The 22,119-nt window shown below is 43.8% G+C and overlaps 1 protein-coding gene across 1 annotated transcript in view; it reads right to left on the bottom strand.

The window, feature by feature from the left end:
- Window positions 1-6,054: 6,054 nt before the first annotated feature.
- The window catches only part of shank3a (SH3 and multiple ankyrin repeat domains 3a), a 773,648-nt gene continuing 757,583 nt past the window's right edge, over window positions 6,055-22,119 (bottom strand). The window contains exon 27 of the mRNA XM_041203533.1: window positions 6,055-6,646. Within this exon, the coding sequence (XP_041059467.1) occupies window positions 6,091-6,646 (556 nt within the window). The 3' untranslated portion in view covers window positions 6,055-6,090. The remainder of the gene's footprint in view (window positions 6,647-22,119) is intronic.

Here is a 22,119-nt window from a genome sequence, read left to right as displayed (position 1 = left end):
CCTTGAACCTGCCCTGAAATCCAATTGGATCGTGGCTGATCTTAATAAAGCTCCATTTACCTGTGTTTGCTCCATATCCCTCATTACACTTACCCAACAAAAATCTACCCATCTCAGTCTTAAAAGATTCAGTTGACCGCACCCCCACCCCCCAACAACAACCCCCGCACCCCCACCCCCCCCCCCGCCCCCCGCCACCAAACCCCCAACATCCAAACCCTTTTGGGGGCAGGAGTTCAGGATTTCCACAACCCTCGGTTAAAAAAGTGCTCACACATGGTCTATATCACTGTGTGTAACTTAACAGCTGATGAAGGGCAGGGTTTGCATTTCTATAGGGTTTCTCTGCTCACTTTACTGTAACTTTGGTGCAAGAGCAGCAGAAAGCCAAAAGAATAGTAGTTTTCTTGGAGTTTCTGTGGTTCTTATACTGGAATTATGACAGACAACAGGGAGAGCACCTTGCAGAAACTGCCCCCTCTTGATATTTTAATAGCTCTCCTTTACCATTGCAGAATTTTGGAGATTCCCTGGCAGTGGTTATTTTTATTGAAAGAGGTTTTATTTTCAAGGTATTACCAGATTTCTGCATTTTTCTTTTATGAACTAGTGCAATTTTCACGAAATTAAGCTGAGCTGGCACAGGCAATACTAATGGTTAACACAGCCAAGTTGCAAAAGGTGAGCTGGGGAAAAGAAAATCCCAGAACATAACAAAATGCAAATCTGTGGAAATCAATCTGTTCTGGAGATTTCAGGTTGTATTTCCTGTGGGAAAAACATTCTCCATAGAGAAGAGAACCATGATTTTAATATAACCCACATGGTGGAAATGGGTCGGACTTCCCCTTTTGACTTAACCATCCGATTTTATACCTCAAGCAAAGTCAATGGGCTGAAGGAATATTGGATGCCCATTGGAAACAGCCCTGCTCCTGTCATATGGGTTAGGTTAAAATTGGGTCTCTGTGGAGTGACCTCATGTTGTTTTTGAATTGGTTACCATTGGTTCTGGGTTGAGGGTTGGGGCAATGCTCTGGTAACTTTTCTAATTGTAACAGAAAGTGAAAATGCCCAGCTTTCAATGGTTGCAGTAAAAATCCCATGTGTTGTGTGATTGGACTGTGGATAATTTTAACTTTAGTAAATGGGGTAAAACAGGCTATATTGAATCAGCTACTTGCTACACCAGGCCTGATTTTCCTTCTATTCAAAGCTACCATTACCATCGTTATGTACCTTTGCACATGGCCCTCTCATGTTTGTGTATGGAGTTGTGTATTTAAAAAATAAGTCCTATTCCCATCCTATACAGGGTGAAAATAGTTAGCACTGCCTGCCTTTTTAACCAGGATTTGCAGAGTCATAAAACTCATTGCACTAACCAGGGCTAAACTGGCTGATTTACCCTTCCACAATTCCATGGCAGAATATTCAGTATATGATTGAATACCTTTTAAGAAATGTACTGCACTAGGGGAAGAGAAACATTCAACAGACACATCATATAGAACAGTTTGATTTTGATAAGTGGTAGCCCACCTTCGAAACAATTGGAGGCCTCACAACATGTCACCTAGCATTTGACAATCAGTTGTGTCAGGAAAAGATGTTAATACTGAATGCAGTAATTAGTAACTCCCATAAAGCAGTGTAGGATGTAGTACTAGATAGTGATGGATTGACAACAAAGAGAATTGACAAAGTTGATTGTGCAAATTTCCTGGTGGCAAAGGGTTCAAATCCAGGGGACAGGAGTTAAAAACAGGAGAGTTACGGTTAAGAAAGTAAGCCTAGTGGAACTTTGTTACCCAAGGGTAACTAAATTGTGGAATATCTTCCCTTGGACATTGAAGCAAACAGTATCCTTGGGGAAAAGAGACAACTAGTGTTCCTGAAGAGCGAAGAGTTTGAGGGATATAAGGAGATGGTGGGTAGATGGGGTTGTGGGATATGGAGAGAAGCTGAGTAATATTGGGAGAAGGTAGGTAAGGGGGGTTGAGGAATATTATATGAAGGTAGAGTTGAGAGGTCTGGTGAGAGGCTGGGTGGCTGTGGTTGAGGGATATAGTGAGAAGGTGGGTAGGTGTAGTTGAGGGATATGGGGAGAAGGTGAATAGGTGGGTTGAGGAATATTGCAAAAGGTCAGCAGGTGGGATTAAAGAATAAAGGCAAAAGTTGAGTAGGTAGAGTTGAGGGATATGGCGAGAAGATGGGTAGATTTGGTCGAAAGATCTGGTAAGAATGTGGATGGGTGGGGTATAGGGATATGGTGTGAAGGCGGATATTGTGGTTGAGGGATTGGTGAGAACCTGGGAAGGTGGGGTTAGATATAAGAGAATGTGGGTGGGTGGAGAGTAGTTTGATAGGGATAGTTGGGGGATAAGGTGAAAAATGTGGGTAATTGAGTTTGAGGGATATGGTAAGAAGAGGCTGATGTGTGAAAAAAGGAACAGGTTTTCTGGGTCCAATGGCCTTTTCCTGTGCAGAATTAAGTTTTGTTTCTTTAAGTTAGCACCTTGCATGTTAATGAGGGCTGTTCCTTGGTATTGTGGGATCAACTATGGTCTCAAACCTGATCCCTTCCTCATGTTCTAGTAAACTCTAGTTCTGGTGTGGATTTCACTGGACGTACCTCATTGTCCATCTCTCATGTACTCATATCTCACTTCATACTTTTACTCAACTCTCAGTCTCTTACTTCAATATTGAATCTTCTCTCGCTTCCATCTTTTCCTCTACCTACCCAATATTCTGTCCCGAGGGCATTGCTTTTTATTGGGTTTCAGCTCAACATCTCTGGCCACTGGCAGTCCCCAGGTGCTTTACTCAAGTGGCCGTTCTTTAGGTGTGAGCCAAGGCAGTGAGTGCCGGCAATTGTGGTGGCATCCCACCTGAGCCTGATCCTGTCCTCCCACCGAAGTCCACAAATATTTGGCAGGACAGGGAAGGAGGTGCCGATAAGGACCAAGGACTCTAGATTATTTTAATTTTTGCTCTTTAGTTCATGGATCCTGAGGGAAACTGCAGACCCTGAGTGCAATGCCAGCTGAGATCAGCAAAATCAGGACTGAATCTATGAGTCAATTCCATGCCCCTGTGCTTCCAGTGGGGAGAGGTACTCATAGGGAGCAGAATGCACTCCCCACAGGAGGTGATGGGGCAGGGAATTGGCTCAGAGTTGAATCTTCTTAATCTATAAAGTCTCATTTCAATCAAATCTTTGTCTCCTACTCCAGTACGCGATATGCCATGTAGTCTCAACTCTCATTTCCTATTTCATTTGACTCTCGGTCCCCTATTCCAATATATAACCTATAAGTTAGTTTTCTTCCTCGCTTCCTTCTCAGACATTGTCTTTATTCCACGAATAACCTGAATTTCATTTCTCATTTCCTTTTGTATTAAAGCTTTTTTTGTGTGCAAAATTTTGCCGGTCCTCAGGTTTGGGCATTTCAGGCATCCAGTATTCTATGAAATACTACCAGGGCAGTACGGCATGCTTTAGATACAGAGTAAAGTTCCCTCTACCATAATGTATGTCAGCCCTAGTTTCCCTAGCACACTTTGTGGGTCTCAGAGTAAGACTGTAAGTCTAGTGCCATTTACTAAAGAATCAAGATTAGCTTTGTGCCATGGTACTGTGACAAATTTGAACTGGATTGAAATTGCCCAAACACAGTAGAGACAGCAGAAGATACATTTGTTCCGTTGGTCTGAGCTTTACTAAAACCCAGATCCAAGGAGTAATTAATAATGAGTCGTCCTAGCACCCGATTCCTGTCTTGTTTCCTTTAGTCCGATCTCACTCCCTATTTCAGTAGAGATTTTGCAAGTGCCTGCACAACAGCCCTGGAATGAAATTTCTATCAGTATTGAGATTAGAAAGTGTGCTTTAGGGTGAAAATCAGAAAAACATTGAAACTTCAGCACAGAAAAGGCTATTCAACCCATTGCCCCTGTGTAGGTGGTACCTTCATGTTGGATCTTCCTCCTCTAATCCCATTTGCCTGCCCTGTACTCTTTTATCTTTTCCTTTTTTGATTTTAAGTATTAAATGAGGGTAGGGGGAGGGGTTAGGTTTCATTTTTTGGTCCTGGAATGTGTAAATAGGAGACATGGCTTTCCATTTGCTTTGGACAATGAGAGGAAATTATTTAGTCTCAATGTGCTGTCAGTGACTGAATGAAATGAAACCTCCAACATATTCCTCCTGCTCCCGACTTCAGCTGAATATCAACATATAGATGCTCTGACACTTATATTTACTGATTAACAAAATTGGCAATCAGAGTTTTGGGCTATTTTTATAATCTAACAAAAAATATTTCAATTTAATCTTCAATCATTTCCACAAACTGTCAACAAGGATATGTGACAGCCTCTGTGGAGGGTTAACCTGAATCCTAAGTGAACAGAAAACTCCTTTCAGTGACACCTATTTCTAACATGATTCTGGGATGTGATAAGATGCAGAGTTACAAAAGAAAAAATCTTCAGTGCTCCTGTGATAACAAGTATGTATGTGTATGAGAATGAGAAAGACAGTATGCAAGAAAGACTGAGAGTTTATGGGAGTGTGCGTCTGGATGAGGTTGAGAGACAGAATGCTTGAGATGTGACAGAGAGATTGTGTATGTTTGTATGTGTGTTTGAATGTGTGTGTGTACATGACAGGGTGTTTGTCGACAGTATCATACATACATGCAAAGTATGATATTGTGGTAGGAGTGTGTGTGCCTAAGAGAATGTCTGAGTGTGCATATGTGCCTAACTGTGTGCATGTGTGTATGTCTGTGAATGCATTTGTTTCCTTAGTATCCTGCAAGTGTATATTGTTGGAGCAACAAGCCCTCATTATACTGGTAACTCTTAAAAAAGGACCCTTGAAGTACAGTACATTTCAGTAAAGGGTGGCTACACAGTGAGAGGGTCATGTTAGTCTTTAGTTTGTACCACCATTGTTGGAGAAAATAAAAACAGGACTAGCAGTAGCAGGGGTTTGGGAAGAACTTGCAACTGAGTGGGAATGTTTTTGGACAGTATAATTAGCTGCAGTCATGTGGAAACATGCCAGTCATGTGGGTACACGCCAGTCATGTTGGTACATGCCAGGGGTTCCTGCTTATGTGTGCTTTTGCGAGACCAAAAATAAATTGTAGTTTTGAGCAAGCTTGGTACGGATGGAAGATGATGAGTTAATGTGCCAAAATGTCCAATAAGTTTCCTTGCTTTCGACTTATTCCTACAGCCCTGAAATTGCTGTGCGATCTTCATTAAAACCATGTGTGAGAGAAAGAGGGAAAAAAGAGAGAAATCTCATTAACCAAGTCATTTGATTGGAAGATTCAATTTAACATTTTCTTATAATAGTATATATGTATAGTTTTAGTAAAATTATAACATAAAAACTTTTTTATATTATTTTTGTTCAAATATATAATTGGTAAAAAGATGAGTATTCTGTTGATGGAATAGAACTAGAATGTTTTCCTATATCTCAAACTAGCATGTGGAGGGGATGCATTGCTATTTTGCTCTCTTCCCTTTGATTTATCATTGACCCCTCCCTTAACCTCAGGAAACAGGGGACTTTGAAATAAATTTATACAATTAAGAAAAGACTGGGTTTGATAGTAACTATTTTTAAACATTCTCCTAATGAAACACAACTCATCCAAAGTCTGAAGGGAATCTCTGTTCACCTCTCTCAGGCTGTGCAACAATCTGTGGGCTCAAGGAAGAAAGCCAGAGATTCCCTTCACAAGCAACGATTATTTGAAGGCAACTGAATGAAATCTTCGCTGATTTTTTTTCCTTGTTTATCTAAAAAACAACAAAAAAAAAAATTTGCGATTCTCACTGGAACCTTGGTCAAGCTTCAGTGGGAATGACACCAAGCAACATCCCATAATATTCATGCAACATTAACCATAGCAACGTCACTCAGATTTAGCTCTGCCCTTATCCACCATTCAGTGCAGTGTAATTTTTTTTTCTTTTTAAAAAAAGGTCCCCCCTCCTCCCCCCACAAAAAACCCAGACCAGTTGAGAGCCCCACCCACCCCCTCCTCTCCCCCACCAGTGGAGCTAGCTGTCTATAAAATGTTTCAACGCCCGTTCGATGTTCATTCGATGTCCCACTCTTGTGACTCCAAGTTCCACATAGTCATCTTTTGTCAAGGCGGGTAGGTGGGAGCCTTCTATTTCATTGTGTAAGAAGCTCTCTCTGTGTTCTGATAGGTTCAGACTGTCGAGCCAGTCCGCTACGTCGTACTTGTTCCACATCGCCATGGGTTTCTGGCAGAAGGGCTTAGGGGGGAGCAAGGAATGCATGGCGACGCCGGAGGGAGATGGGGATCGGCTGCGAGCACTGGCGCTCCGCACCACAAACCGCACCTCCTTCGGCTCATGGGGAATGTTGAGGCTGGAAGATTTCAGGATGGTGGGGGGGGTCTGCGTCGGGGTGGAGAGTGGTGAGGGCCTCGGCGAGCTGATGCCGGCTTCTGTCCTTGATTCGACGCCGGGCTTCCCAGGGCTCGGGGCCCGGCGGGTGACAGGCTGCCTAGAGCCAGGACGGATGGTGAATGTCGCCCCAAAGCTCCGCTGGGATATCGTGTTCAGCTCTCCTAAACTACTGAAAAGTCTGTGGATAAAAAGAGAAAGAAAGCAAAGAATTAGGAGTTGTCACGTCCAGGGTTTCACCCCAGTGACTCACCCAGGGCAACGTGCTCAAGTGTCAGCACCTGTCTACACTGTGAAGCTGCCTTCGCAGTTTCACTGTCCTGCATGAAGGAACTTACACTGAATTTTCACACTTGACAGACAATACCTGCTGAGGAGAGGCTGAATTCAGAGTCTTTCCTGAAAATTTGGAACTCTCTTTCCCCCAAAAGCTGATGATGCTGGGGATGAATTGAAAACTGCAAAACTGAGATCGATAATTTTTTTGTTAGGCAAGGTTATAAAGGAATATAGAACCAATGCAGGGAAATAGAGTTGAGGTACAGACTAGTCGCAACCTAATTGATTGGTGGAAGAGGCTTGAGGTGTTGAATAGCCTCCTCCAGTTTTTATGTCTGGGTCTCTCTCCACCCTCCCCAAACAATTTTCTCTACTACCTCTCCTCTCCATTCTTGACAGTGACCTTGTGCAGGCATTTGACTGTGGAGGGAGATCACAGTCAAGGACCATCCAATCTTGATTCAACATCCAAACACATTCTCAAGCAGAGATTAATAGACGATAAATCAGCAAACCTTTTTGTTTTTGCTGCCTTTGTAGCCTGTAGCACTCAGCTCAATTGAGGTTTTCCTTCGCTGCCAACTAGTCTTGTAAGATCCCACCTCTGAGACCATGTTGTATGTTGGTTGTGACTGGCTAAGAAATGATGGCTGAAACTTAGGTCTGAACTATAACTGGTTATTGGATAAACATGACTATATACAGATATACAAGATTAGGTGTTACTCAGTCTAAGCCATGAGCATTCTCCCTCTTGACACTTGGTCATATGTCTCTTACGTCATCATATGGACAGTACTGTTTCCCCAGTCCCACACATTAACCCTTCCAACCCTGAACACCCTAATACTACAACTAGTACCATTCAACTTAGCACGGTTTGGCAATGAATGTATGAGCTTCCTAGTGCAGCCTGAAAGCAGGGGAACATTATGACTGAAGTCTTCACAATATGCGAGTGAACATACAGAGGGAATATCAGCGGACTTGCTTGTGAATATACTACCGAATAAGCACCACGTGGTTTGTACCAGCTCTCACTCTGGTGTCTAATCTAATTATGCATCCAATTTTTTTTCATGGAAGGAGGAATTAGGAATAAAGTTGGAATGGAGCTGTGGGGTGAGTTAGCAGGAAAAGAGATTGAGTTGGACTTGCCCTGTGGGATTAAGAAATAATTAATTGGTTTCTGGAAGCAGAAGAAATTGAGGGAGATACTGAGAAGGTGGGGCTTAGATCCATGAAGGTGTAGTGGCAGTTATGTTAAATGTTTTTTTCCTGCTACAATGAAACTAAAAGCGCTAACAGAGTTTGGAATCTTAATGTTCCTTTTATCTCACCCAGAATTGAATGGTGTCTGTGCATATTAATGTGATTTGTTACATATGGTGATGTCATCAAGAGGTGGGATACACTCTATTATTAAAAACAAAAACAAAAATACCTGGAAAAACTCAGCAGGTCTGGCAGCATCTGCAGAGAGGAGCACAGTTAATGTTTCGAGTCCGCATGACTCTTCAACAGAACTAAGGAAAAATAGAAAAGGGGTGAAATATAAGCTGGTTTAGGGGGCAGGGGGGTGGTGGGACAAGAAGAGCTATCACTGGCCCTCTATCCAGCTCTTCTTCTTAAACCAACTTACATTTTACCCCTTTTCTATTTTTCCTAGTTCTGTTGAAGAGTCATGCGGACTCGAAACATTAACTGTGTTCCTCTCTGCAGATGCTGCCAGACCTGCTGAGTTTTTCCAAGTATTTTTGTTTTTTTTTTAGATTTCCAGCATCCACAGTTTTTTGCTTTTACACTCTGTTATTATCTTATTTCAGGTTATCCAGCTGAGGTACAGTAAGGGGTGATTACAGAGTAAAGTTTCATCTTCACTGCTCCATCAACCCCCCCCCCCCCCCCCCCCCCCCCCCCAGGGTAGGTGCAACATGACAGGTGGAAACTTGTTTTAGCAGGATCCTTACTCGGTGAGGAGACCTCTGTCCTGCCGGTTTGAACCAGATTTAGGTCCCATTTTAGAACTAGGCCGGCAATAATCCAACTCATTGTTCAAAGGCAAACCTAATAACAGAGCTCAGATTTGGTGTAGACCCATGATTTAACAACAGATATCTTTTATCCTGGACTTGATAGGATTGTGGTTGAGAGGCTGTTTCCTCTGGCTAGAGTCTAGAACCAGGGGGCATAGTCTCAGGATAAGGGGACAGGAGTGAGGTATGAAGACATTTCTTCCCTCAGGCAGTTGTGAATCTTTGGAAGGCTGTGGATGCTCAACTGCTGAGCAAATTCAAGACTGCGACTGAAAGAATGATGGACTCTAAGGAAATCAAAAGATATAGGAAGCGGGCAGGAAAATGGACTTGAGTTCAAAGATCAGCCATGATTTTATTGAATGGTGGAGCAGGCTTGTAGGGGGCACCTGGCCTCCTCCTACTTCTTATGTTCTAATAAGAGAATGCAGAGAGTTGGTTTAGCTGTTGCTGAGCTCCTGTCAAAAGCATATTCTTCAGTTGGCTACACTGGGGATTTTCATTTGAAGGATAAATTCAGTCCTCCTTATGGGGCTTGCTTACTTGCTAATTACTTCCTTCCTAATCTTAACTGCTTTGATTTAATCTGCCCAAGGCCTTACTATTGCCAACAGCTGTGTTCTGGCTTCTTGTCCAGAATGTTGTCAAAGTTATGGTACTGAGAACTTAAAATGTCATGTTTTTACTTATGTTAAGAGATGGAGTGATTAAAGGGCCTTTCAGTGATTTTTCTGGGTATATTTGGGTAGAATCCCAAGATATGGTTGATCTGGTGAATGATTGCTTTGCATCTGCAGTCATTGCTGAGGTATCTGATAGAAGTGACACTAAAACTGAATTAATTGAAGTTGAGGCAGAATGAGCCCTGATTGGATTAGAACTCTTAATCAGGATTGGGTGGCAGGTATTGACCTGACTAAAAGAAATGGGGTTTATGTTATGCTAACTGCTGACTTAGTAATTTGTTGATACCTGAGATTGTTCCCATGAACTGTAAGGAGGCCCATGTGTTTCCTATATTCAGGATGTCCCAAGGTGCTTTACAGGCAATGAAATACTTTTGAAGTTTAGTAAGGAAATGCAGCACAGCAAGCTCCCAGAAACAGCAATGTGATAATGACCAGATAATCAATGTTTTCTTTTAGCGATCATTAATTGAGGAATACTGGCTAAGACAATGGGGATAACTCCCTTGCCCTTCTCTGAAATAGTGCCATGGGACTTTTTACTTCTCTCCGTTAAACATCTCAACCAAAAGGCAGCATATCAGAAACTGAAGCGCTCCCTCCATTCTTCATTGATTGGAATGTCAGCCTAGATATTTGTGCTCAAGTCTCTGAAGTGAGACTTGAATTAATAACCTTTTGACCTACTGGCACAAATGCTACCAACTAAGTCACAGCTGACACTTAGATCATAGCTAATCTGTATCTCAACTCCAGGGGCTGAATTTTACAGGCCACCTGTGTGGGAAAACAGGCAGGTGGACCTGTAAATTAGGGTACCGTGCCATTGGCGACATACCTGCAGCTGGTCCACCTGCCCCTATGCCCTTCAAGATTTTAGGGTGGGCAGGGAGGCGTCGGGTGGGTCACCTGCCCGTGGCCCAATTGAGACCCTTAAGTGGGCAATTAAGGCCCAATTAAGGATCTTAACCTGCCAGTGCTCGGTGGGAGAGGCCTGTGCCCAGTGTGTAGCCCAGCAGGTTTAACCCTGTGGGTTGCTGGTCACTGAGAGTGGGAGTAGGTAACCTCTTTCCCGGGCCCCTTTGTTAATTGGACACCAGCGCACTCCACCTACCACCCCCCCCGCCACCCCCACCCACCCACCCTCACAGTTATGCAATCCCATGCCCCTCCTCCCCCACCACCCTGTCAAACATGTGCCTCACCCTCCTTACTGAGGCCTGTCAGCCTGTCTCCAGTGAGATCTCAGACTTACCTGAATGCAAGGGTCTATCGCTGAATGCCACCTCCTTGGTCCACCTGCAGTACTAGCAGTGGCCACCGCACTTGCTTGGCACTGCTGGTGCACAGAGCTTCCGGTCTCCGATTGGCCGGCAGCTCTATGAGGCGGAACATCCTCCTGGAGATGGTCAGAAATCCCGCCTCATACTAATTAAAGACCCATCACCTGAAAAGTTAAAGCGGGGCGAGCTGGCTAAGCAGAGGTGGGCTCTCCCCCGAAATTTATGCTGGCAAGTGGGGAACCTGCCCTTAGTGTAAAATCTAGTCCCATATCTCTCGATACTCCTATGTAACAAAAGTCTATTGATCTCAGTTTTGAAAGTTCCAATAGTCCCTCAGCACCCAAAAGTCTTTTGGAGGAGTGAGTTCCAGGTTTCTCCCATCCTTTTGTTTGAAAAATTGCTTCCTGATTCTTGTTTTAATATTAAGATTCTGCCCCCTTGTTCTGGATTCTCTCAACCAGAGGAAATAGTTCCTCTCTCTGTACTCTATTGAATCCTTTTTATGTTTTAAGGATCTGGATTGGATCAACTCTCAACCTTCTAAACTCGAGGGAATACAAACCGTTTATACTTATTTGAGCTGGATAGAGAGTGAAGGTAAATCAGTACCAAAAAAAACACAACTACACTAGACATCAGGAAGCCCTTTGTTTACAGAGAACTGTCAACATCTGGAAGTGAGTGCAGATTTGTTGTAACCATTTGGAAAGAAAGTTGGAAGAGCTTCTTTAAGTGGAAGACGTTTTGAGACGTAGAAGATGGGTGGCTTAACTGCCATAGTAATTTCAGTCACCGTAGCACCATGATGTTTTGCTTGATTGCCTCAATAAGTTGGAGAGCCATTTCCCACTAATGCTTCCTTGTACTGGCCTATTTTCTGTTTGCCTATCGCAGGTATCTCTGAGATCAGGGATGAGGTCTGAATGTGGAGAGGATTTGAGTTTGTAAGGGGATAAAAGTGCGAGGGGTTTGAGTGTAGGCAATACTGAGTGCAATAGGGGTAGGGTGTCTGAGTGCAGGAGGGGTCTGAGTGCAGTGGGAGGGCCTGCGTCCTGGGAAGGTCTGAATGCTAAGGTTGGGGAGGGATGCAACAGAGTTCAGGGGTCTGAGTGCCAGGTGAAACTGAGTGTAGGGGGATTGTGGGTGTGGAGGCAACCTGTGTGCAGCATGGGGGCTGTGCTCATGGGGACGATACTGAGTGCAGTGAGGGATTGAATGTGGGGGGGGGGTTAGATGTGGGGGAGGCTTTAGTTTGAGAGTTGCTGAATGTAACAGGACATAGTTTGTGGAGGACTGAGTATGGAGCCCTTACCATTTAAAAATGCAACCATAATAGATTGAGGCAACTAATATTCTTGAAGCTTAGCTGTGGATATACTTTAGTCATTTCTCCCACACTCCATTCAGTCTCCTTCATCACATATCCATCCAAAGGAAAAGTTGGATGGCTGATTTGTGGTCTCCCTAACAGGAACAGGTATGAGGGAAGCCCAAGGTGGCTCAGTCAGTGGGGCTGTTTCCTGGAAAGAGGGCGCCAAGTGCCCAGCCCGAGCTCGGTACTTCCCTGCCCTTTTCACAATGATCACTTTCAAGGTCAGGAATTGTCCAGGCTTGAAATCAAAGGCACAGCACCTTGTGCCAGCCTGTGATGCTGCCTTATCCATCCTCTTTCACTTCTAGCCTTCAGGTTATTTTAAATACGCTGCACACCAGTACTTAGTATTTCCTACTATACAGAGCAGATTTATAATGCATACAACACACTCAGCAGCCAGGAATTCAAACTCAGCACTCAACATTACCTGGGTCAGAGCTAAAAGATACAAATTTCCCTTCCCATTAAAGGAGGCAGCAGCAGAGGATTCTTAAAGGGGGCACTGCATATTTCCTCACCCATTTTTTAAAGTCAGTTATTATTTGCTTTGTTTTTATTGTTGCGATAATCTTGCATAAAACGCAAATAAGTTTGTTTTGAAGGGGCAATTTGGACCTCAAACACTCATCACAATTGTGATATTGATTACTCATTTAAAAGAAGATTTTTGTGTAGAGGTGTTAAAGTGTGACTGCGTTACAGCATGCTAGAAATATTGGGAGGTAACTTTTGACCTATTGGGGTAATTCTCTGAGCATGTGTGGGCACGGGGAGCACACTACTGCCTTTCCTGCTGTCACCCCATGTCAGAAAATTGTAGACACAGCACCGTTTGCACTCAGAAAGTGACCTTCAAATCCAAGAAAAGGTAATTACACTCAGTTATATCAATAGTACTCAAGATAATAGACAAGATGGAAGATATTACTTCATTTAAATCTGGAAGGAGAAACTTTCGGCAGAGATCTAACTGTCTCTAGGTTACAGGCAGGTAAGGAGACATGGACGGAGTGAGTTAATGACTCAGAATGTTACTTCCACCACACAAACAAAGAATTACATAAGAGGTTTGGCCTCCGACAAGCCCCATCACATCTCTGGGTCTCATAAACAGATTGGAGATTTTATTTGTCTTATTTTATTGCACCTGTTGGTCTGCAGTGAATATTTCACATGTGTAGCTTTTGCTTTCGAGTCTTCCTTGTCACCAGAATGAAGAATGAAAGTGCCAGGGATTGGAAGTCCCATCAAACCCTCCCAGGGCAGATACTGCATGAGTCATATATAGAGTAAAGCTCCTTCTACACTGTCCCATTAACATTCCCAGGGCAGGTGCAGCACTGGCAAGGATATGGAGTAAAGCTCCTTCTACAGTATCACTCCAAGGTCAGGTACAGCATGAGTTAGATACTGAGTAAAGCTCCCTTGTATTGGTGAGCCCAAATTTGATTGAAGCTAAAGTCAAACTCAATTAATTTAGAACCAATACAGGGGCTGTATGAGGAGACTTTTATCCCATCAACATGTGCTGGATTATAACCCATGCCTGAGAGTCCAGGGAACAGAGTGGTGGGCCAATTGATATCCAGGCCTGTGAATCCAGGGGCATTATGCTGGCCCACTCAATATGTAGGTCTGTGGGTCTGTGCACAGTGTGCTGGCACACTCGATAAGCAGGTCTGTGGGTCTGTGGACAGTGTGCTGGCCCACTCGATAAGCAGGTCTGTGAGTCTGTGGACAGTGTGCTGGCCCACTCGATAAGCAGGTCTGTGAGTCTGTGGACAGTGTGCTGGCCCACTCGATAAGCAGGTCTGTGAGTCTGTGGACAGTGTGCTGGCCCACTCGATAAGCAGGTCTGTGAGTCTGTGGACAGTGTGCTGGCCCACTCGATAAGCAGGTCTGTGAGTCTGTGGACAGTGTGCTGGCCCACTCGATAAGCAGGTCTGTGAGTCTGTGGACAGTGTGCTGGCCCACTCGATAAACAGGTCCATTCCATGAACATGTGCAAGTGATAGGTCATTATCAGTAGTGGGGGTTGGGGGGGGGGGGGGGGGGGGGGGGTGGGGGGCGGTGGTGGTGGTTGATGGGATGGGTAGGGGGCGGGGTGGTTCCAGGCACTGAAATTTGTTCTTAAATATTTGTTCACTTTCCTACTGGTGATTTGAGCACAGAGTGGCGGCTGATTGACTTGGTGGAGGACAGCCCGTGGAAGGGTTAGAAATAGCTCAATTATTAAGGGGGAAAAAACACAAAATCCACATGCACACACACAGTGAGTACAGTCCAACACTTCACCTTCACCATGGACAGCATTCACAGTCTACCAGACAGCAGCATTAAAACAATCCAAATAAAACAAAACTAAAGGGGGGGAATGGGATGTGGTGAATGGTTGGTTGTGAGCACTTACACAATTTGCTCACCCTCCTGAGGCTCGAGGTGATTCTAGACAGAGCACCACAACGCATGCACAGTGAGCGGAAAAAAAAGAGGCAATGAGAGAGAAATGTTAGCATCAATCCATGAATATGACCAGACATTTCCACTACAAACACTAACAGTAAACACTTCCATAAAAGACTTGCTTCACATCCCTTCAGAGTCTGAGTCTCGCTTCACCCCCTCCTACCTGTCCTTACATTGATGGCACTACACAAGAAGGACTTGCATTAAACAATAGCCTGTGACGTGCTTGCTCTCACCTCAAGATGTAAAGGAGATTTAAAAGAGTGAGCACTGTGAAGGATTCTAGAATTCTACCTCACTATGTGGAGTACCATGTTTCTCAACATGGTTAGGGATGATAGAGAACAGTCCAGAATTCCAATGGTGACTAAAGGCACTAAAAAAATCTGTACAGACCACTTGGTTCTAGAACTCCACCTCAAACAAGGAACAAAGCCTGGTTCTAGAACTTGTAGTCATCTTTGATGGAACCAGGGTCTAGTGCTGTTACTAAGGTCGCTGGATCGTACAACTTTGTGGCATGTTATTGAGTGCTAGATTCTGGAGTTTTGTTCTCAAGGAACTAGGTTCAAGGGATTTTGAACTGTTGTTATGGACAAAGGTTCTAGTACACTCAGTCAGGAAGCTAGATTCTAGAATTCAGTGTCATCACTGAGTGCAAAGCAAAAAGATAGCTAGGAATCTAGCACAACTCTAAGGGAGTGCAGAAATAGAGAAACCTGGTGGTTCACATGAAGGTGGCAGGACGAGTCAATAAGGCTATTAAAAAAAAACATATGGGATCCTGAATTTTATAAATAATGGATACAGTACAAGAACAAGAAGTTATGCTAAACCTTTAAAAACCACTGGTTAGGCCTGAAGCTGGTGTTTTTTGTTCAATTGTGGGCACAAAACCTTAGAAAGCATGTAAAGGCTTTGGAGAGGGTACAGAGATTTACTAGAAAAATGCCAGAAATGAAGGACTTAATTTATGGTGAAGAGACGAGAGAAGCTGAGGTTGTTCTTAGAGCAGAGAAGGTTGGGGGAGCTTTAATAGAGGTATTCAAAATTATAAATGGTTTTGATAAGGAAAAACTGTTTCCAGTGGCAGAAGGATCTGTAACTAGAAGACAAAGATTTAATATAATTGACAAAAGAACCAGAAGGAAATAAGGACAAAGTTTTTTTTAATGCAGAGAGTTAGTATGAGCTGGATTGCACTGCCTTAAAGGGTGGTGAAGGCAGATTCAATAGTAACTTTAAAAAGGGAATAGGACTCAAGAAGGACGACTTTGCAGTATCATGAGGGAAGAGTAGGGTGAGTGGGACTAATTGGATAGCTCTTTCAGCAAATTGGGCTGAATAGTCTTCTATGCCAAATGATTTTAAGGAACTGTGGGAATGCACACAGGAATTTAAAAAGAATGCAAAAGCAAAATACTGCAGATGCTGGAAATCTGAAATAAATACATATTCTGGAAATTCTTAACAGGGTCTGGAAGCATCAGAAATGACAAAAGGTCATCTATCTGAACCATTAACCTGTTTCTCTCTCCACAGATGGTGCCAGAGCTGCTAACTATTTCCGTGTTTCCTGTTTTTATTCAAGATTAAACTGAAGTTGCCTGGGATGGGTTTCTGGGCTTAGAGGCAGGCTACGAAGCAGGGTAATAGGTCAAACTCAAGAGAACACTGTTCCTTTGTGTGTGTGTGTACCTTGTGTGTTTAACAACGTGTTTTAGCTTCCATACTCCCAGCAGCAGCTTCTCTTGCATCAGTGGAACATTTCCATTCCATGCCAGGCTATTGGGAATGATGTGCTGTGCAGCTGCACCGTTTGGGAACTGCAGTGAGCCGTCAATTCACTTTATGCGGCAAACCATAACAACTGTAGACTATTGTCTGAGCTGTCCCTTGAATGTGAACTTGGGAAGTAGAGATATTGGTGTAGTAATGGGATTCTGTGGAAGAGTGGGCTAGACTGGATACTTCCATTCATAAGAAATATTTCTATTCGCTCCAAAAAGTAATTACAAATGGAATTAATGAACTTTTCATCCAATCTTCAAGCTCACTGTTGTCCTGCCCACCATGTTATTCAAGAATTTACGTCAAGGCCATTTTGCCCCGTGCCTCTGGCATCAGGTCGGATCATGTAGGGTACGTGTGTGTGTGTAGGGTCTGAGTGTGTTGAGTATAGCAGTCAAACAGAGTACCATTGTCCTATCTCTGTCCCATGTTGAACAATAACATTTTGGGAGAAAAGAAGTTGAGATCTGAAGGGACTTTGAAACAAGTCTAATCTGATCTTAATATTCCCTGTTGGCAAATGAGGCAAACATTAGCAGCCAAGATCTTTAAACAGCCAAAGCCATGATATGTTCTCAGTGAATGGTGTATCCCAGAGGGAGATCCATGCTAACCATATCACACACAAATGCAACAGTTACACGTTATCAAGGAAATAAGGTTCCAGATAAGAATGTGCGATTTTTAAATATTTAGATAATAATCCAAAATATCATCAGGCATTCCTTTCCAAAAGCCCATGTTGCTGTCATGTTCTATTGTCAGTATGATGCCATGGGCTATGGTGGGTGTGAGGCTGGCAGTATCTCTGTATCAGTTTATTTATTACTGTAGGATTTTCTGAATTTATTCCCCATGGATTAGATGAACAGGGATGAGCCTATATCATTGGCACCTATTTCATGACTTTGGGGTCAGTTGTAGCCCGTCCCACCTTCAACTCAACTTTTTCATCTGGCTTGTCATCCACATGACTTTCAGCCCAAATGGGTTATTGACCATGCTGAGACTCAGCGCCATTCAGGGTCCTGCCTGGTTGTGAGTTATTGACTGCGCTAGGACTCAGAACTCATCCTTTTTCACTGCACTCCAGTGTAAGAACTCAAGTGAAAGAGTCCCTGTCTATTGGCAGAACCACGGATCTTAAAGCTTTCATTCCTTTTCTCTGATGGGGTGCAGCCTCCACTTTGGAATGGGACACAGTGGCATGATTGGAATCAAGAGCTTAGTGTGCTGCGGGAGTCCAAGGTGCAGACCTGGTCTGTCATTGCTCTTTGCTACAGATTTCCTGAGATACCTGAAACTAATAAATTGGTTCGGACCGGAGATCTTGACAAAAAGTCGGTGAGCAACATTGAAAACACTGAATTAACAGAACTCAATCAATGAAAAATACTGGATCGCCCATTGACTGAGTATGTCTCCCTGCCCTCTGCTGGCTCACTCTGTGTTTTATAACAACATCTTTTATATAACATCTCCCATGCTAGTTAGGATTAGGACTCCCAAGCTATTTTTCAATTTCTAGGAGCCCAACATTGAACTTAAATTTTCTTTTTGTCGTAGAGTGCTGAATACCGTTTGTAGATCTTAACAAAGTGATCATCATCTTAAATAGGTTAAATGTATGCATTTGTTAACTACAAGAACTATGTACTCCTCTACAGTAAAGTGTTCAAGCTGGGAACTGTCTCCATGCTTGCTTGTACACACGGCTCTATACAAAACCCTAGGTACAGATCATGTGTTCTCTTACATCACTGTGTGGGTGGTACTGTATTTGGTCCCATATTAACCCTATATGTGCCAGACCTTTATACTACACCTCCCCCAAAGTCTTTATCCAATGTATTTCAAGTTATTCTAGTTTATCACATGTAGTTACATTGTTATTATTACTCTATCCCCCGCCACTTCAGGTCTCTCAGTTCATAGGTTCAGGCAGCCTGGAGGCCTTACAACACTTCCATTCCCCCGTTTACACTACTGTCAGAGAAGTGGTATGCTTTGTCGCTGCAAGTAAACTGTTGATTTAGAGGTTGTTCTAGCATCTAGGTATCTTCTCATCCTCTTTTCTCATTCCTTAGTATTGAACCACTCTTTGTTGATTCAGCAGTTGTGGTGATAGGTGGATTTTGTGCCATCCTGTTTTTTGCAGGATGTTGTGCTCATCTCCACGGGGACAATCTTCGGCTTTGCGAGCGAGGGCGGGGCCCGCTTGCCGAGGGGTAAAATGGCATGGGGTGATGTTGGGCATGTGTCCCGACGTCACCATGTGTCATTTAGTTTTTCAGTTCGGCGAGCTGCAGCCGACTCGGCTGCGCACCCACCGAACTGTCAAAGGCCTATTAAGGCCATTCAACTAGCAATTAAAATAATTAACGGAGCTCCCTGTCCAACCTTAAGCTCGGCGGGCAGGTGAAGAGCTCAGGCGGCCTTCGCATTTTTCCTGGAACCTCATCCACGGGCAGGATGAGGTTTCATGAATGATATTAAATTTTCTCAAAAATTTTCATTGAAATTAATGCACATGCTCCAGCTCATGTGACAGTTTCACATGAGGGGACATGTCACAAAAAATTTTTCAATACTTTATTGAACTGTTAAAACTTAAAACTAATCCCCCTGAGGCACAGAGGTGCCTCAGCGAGATTTCTGTGGTCTTTTGCGTGGATGTGTGAAGGAGCACACTCCAAACTTAGGGAACCACTCCCCCACCCCCAACCGCACAAGGAGCGCTCAGCCCTTCCGGGTGCATGTCACGCTGGGCAGGCCTTAATTGGCCCGCCACGTAAAATGGCGGCGCGGACCCGATAGGGGGCGCTGATCGGGTCCACGCCTGCCCACGCACAACCCCCCTCCTGACGGGGGGAATATTCTACCTTGTGTCATTTTTTCCCCTTCTTATTTTGTTGTATGGGTCATTACAGTGTTCTCTGTGATGGAATATGACCATTCCTGTTGCGAGGAAGTGTTTTTTTTTTAGTAATCTCACCTTTGTATCTGGCCGTGTGGTGTGCTTTCGGCAATGGATGGCTACAACTTGGTTCCAGCATCATCTGTGATGCTGTCATACTGGGTGGGAGTTGCAGTGTTTGTTCTGTGGTCACATGTTGACCTCATCAATAGTCATGGGAGCCAGAGGCTGAGGTTCTTCTGGTTGCTGGTTTATCTTCCACTGCAGTCATCGAGGTAAATATCTGAGGTTAACTGGTCTGAACAATGAGGGCCTTCTGGGACCTGTAACGAAAATGGACAAACCTGCTGTGCAAAGAGAGAAGACAGTTCAGGGCTGAAGTCTCAGTCAGGATACTCTTTCTTGTTTGATGTCTTGGGCACTTACAGTTCTGCATAATTTACAACAATGACATCTTCTTGACATCTTCTGCTGTTTTGAGGAGATTCAGGGCTACACAGGCATTTCTGCTCAGGAGAGAAAAAGATTGGTTACAGGTGACATTTATCAGCTCGAATATTTGTTTGCCACCCGTGCTTTATTAGTTCTAGAATCATGCCTAAGACCAGAAGTCGGATTCCTCCAGGCCCATAGAGTGGTGTGTCTGTTGTTCCAAGCCAGAGGCCTCCCAGCCACAGTTCTTTGTCTGATAGGACCGTAACACCGGCTCCCATGTCCAATTTAATGTTTGTGAGACGGTCATTAACCAAAATGTCCACATTCCAAAATGAAAATCCAGGACCTTTGGCCTCACCCAAGAAGCATGGCCGTGGGCTGTCTCGATCCTCATGAATCATCCTTGGGTCTTCTGTGTGTTTAGATGTTTCGGCCTTGCACAGTTTGCCACGGTGTCTGATGCTGTTACATTGAACGCATTGGGCTGAAATTGCAGGAAATTAATCTCACCTGTGGGGGCGCTTTGCTCCACAGAGCTGGCATGGTCGCTCTACTGGTTGTTTAGGGTATTGCTTCCCTTGACCTGGAGTGTCCCTGTTTCTGTGCTGTTTAACTAACTGGACTGTAGGATTTACTTTGTACCACTTTGTAAGTTTACTTTCTCCTCTTAAAATGGTCATGTGCTGCACACGGAGTTCAGACTGCCTAACAACCTGGATAGCTTTCTGGAGGGTCTGATCTTCCTTCACTCTCAGCATGTCAGAGAGTGCACCATCCACTACTCTTACAACTATTCTATCCCTGAAAAGTTCAGATTCTAAGTGTCCATATTTGCAGCCTTCAACCATCCTGTAATTATCACTAATGAATGAATCGACAGGTTCTCCTGGCTACTGGACACAATTATGAAATTTAAGCCTTTCGAGCATCTTGCTGCTTCTTAAGATAAAATAAACATTGGATGATTTTAGTACTTCTTCAAATTTTGCAGAGGATTCGTTCATTCCTTGTCTAGCAATAACGTCATCCACTGTCGGGCCTACCGAATAAAGCAACGTGTTCATTTGTTCAGCTTCTGCCTTTTTACCAAGATCTGAAGCAATCGTGTGTCTAAGGAATGTTTTTCTCCAAAGTCCCCAATTTTGTGATTGATCTGGGCCTTGGAATAAATCCAAATTGATCTGGAGGAGTGGATTTCTGACCCATGGTTAAAACATTTTAAAGTGTAGGTTCAGCTTTAAGAAGTTGCTGAAATTCAAGATGGTGTCACCATTCATTTGAAGACAAAGAGTTTATCTGGACCTGTCAGCCTTGGCGGGCTCCTGCTGCAATGAAGCTCACACTCAGTGTTGGAAAAACCTTTAAACAATGGCTGCTTAGATTGTCTAGCTGCAGACTTCTCTGTTTCAGTGTTATGCTTTAGTGTTGCGAAAGCATCAGATCCTGGCCTTTGCTGGTCTTTAAAGCTGATTCTTTAGTTGTGATTCTTCTGAATTCATTAATTTTTTTCCTTCTTCGGAGCGAGCTCGGACGCCATGTATTCAAGAGCCGACTCGGGAATCTGGCTGGCCGTGGAATTTTCGGGAACGGGCTGCTCTGACTTTTAAAAATGTTTTAAGCTAGTTCTGGCTCAGAACATAATTTTTAAGCTCACCTCTGCTAGGTCCTTTGACTCTGCAATCCATGGGTATTCAAACTGGATCTCCATGCGATCTCTGGAGTCCTTGGCTGCACACCGGAGTTTTTTTACTTTTGCCCTCTGCTTCTATTTCTGCTCTGGGGCTTCTCTCAGGCAATCCCTCTCTGTGCTTCACTTCAGGTGATTTCTGTCAGGTAAGAATGCTGTTCCGTTAATTTTCCAGCCTTTGAATTTCTTCTCCAGCTTCTCTGAGGTTCTGGGTTTTACCAAGAGCTGCCACCATGTTGTAGCATGTTGGACACTGTTCGGTAGGTCTTAATGAAGTCTCAGTAGATTAACTGTACTTAGTTATTAATTACAAGAACTATGTACATAAATGCAGTATAGAGTTCAAGCTAGGAGCTGTGGCCATGCTTGCTTGTGCACACGGCTTTGTCCAACACTAGACTGATCCCTTGGTGTGGGTCATGTGTTCTCTTACATCACTGTGTGGGTGGTACTGTACTCAGTTTCACATTATCCCCATATGTGCTACACTCTTCCAGATACCTGTAACCTCCTCTAGCCCTACAGTGCTCCAAGCTCTCTTCACTCCTCCAATTCTGGAAACTTGTGTAACCCCGACTTTAATTGCACCACTATAGGTGGTGGTGCCAACAGCTGCCTAGGTCATAAGCTCTAGAATTCCCTCTCTAAATGTCACCACCTCTCTAACTCTCTCTCCATCTTTAAAACATTCCTTAAAAC

This window comes from Carcharodon carcharias, chromosome 13, assembly GCF_017639515.1.
Source record: "Carcharodon carcharias isolate sCarCar2 chromosome 13, sCarCar2.pri, whole genome shotgun sequence".
In the NCBI taxonomy this organism is placed as follows: domain Eukaryota; kingdom Metazoa; phylum Chordata; class Chondrichthyes; order Lamniformes; family Lamnidae; genus Carcharodon; species Carcharodon carcharias.
This window is presented reverse-complemented; position numbering and strand designations above follow the sequence as displayed.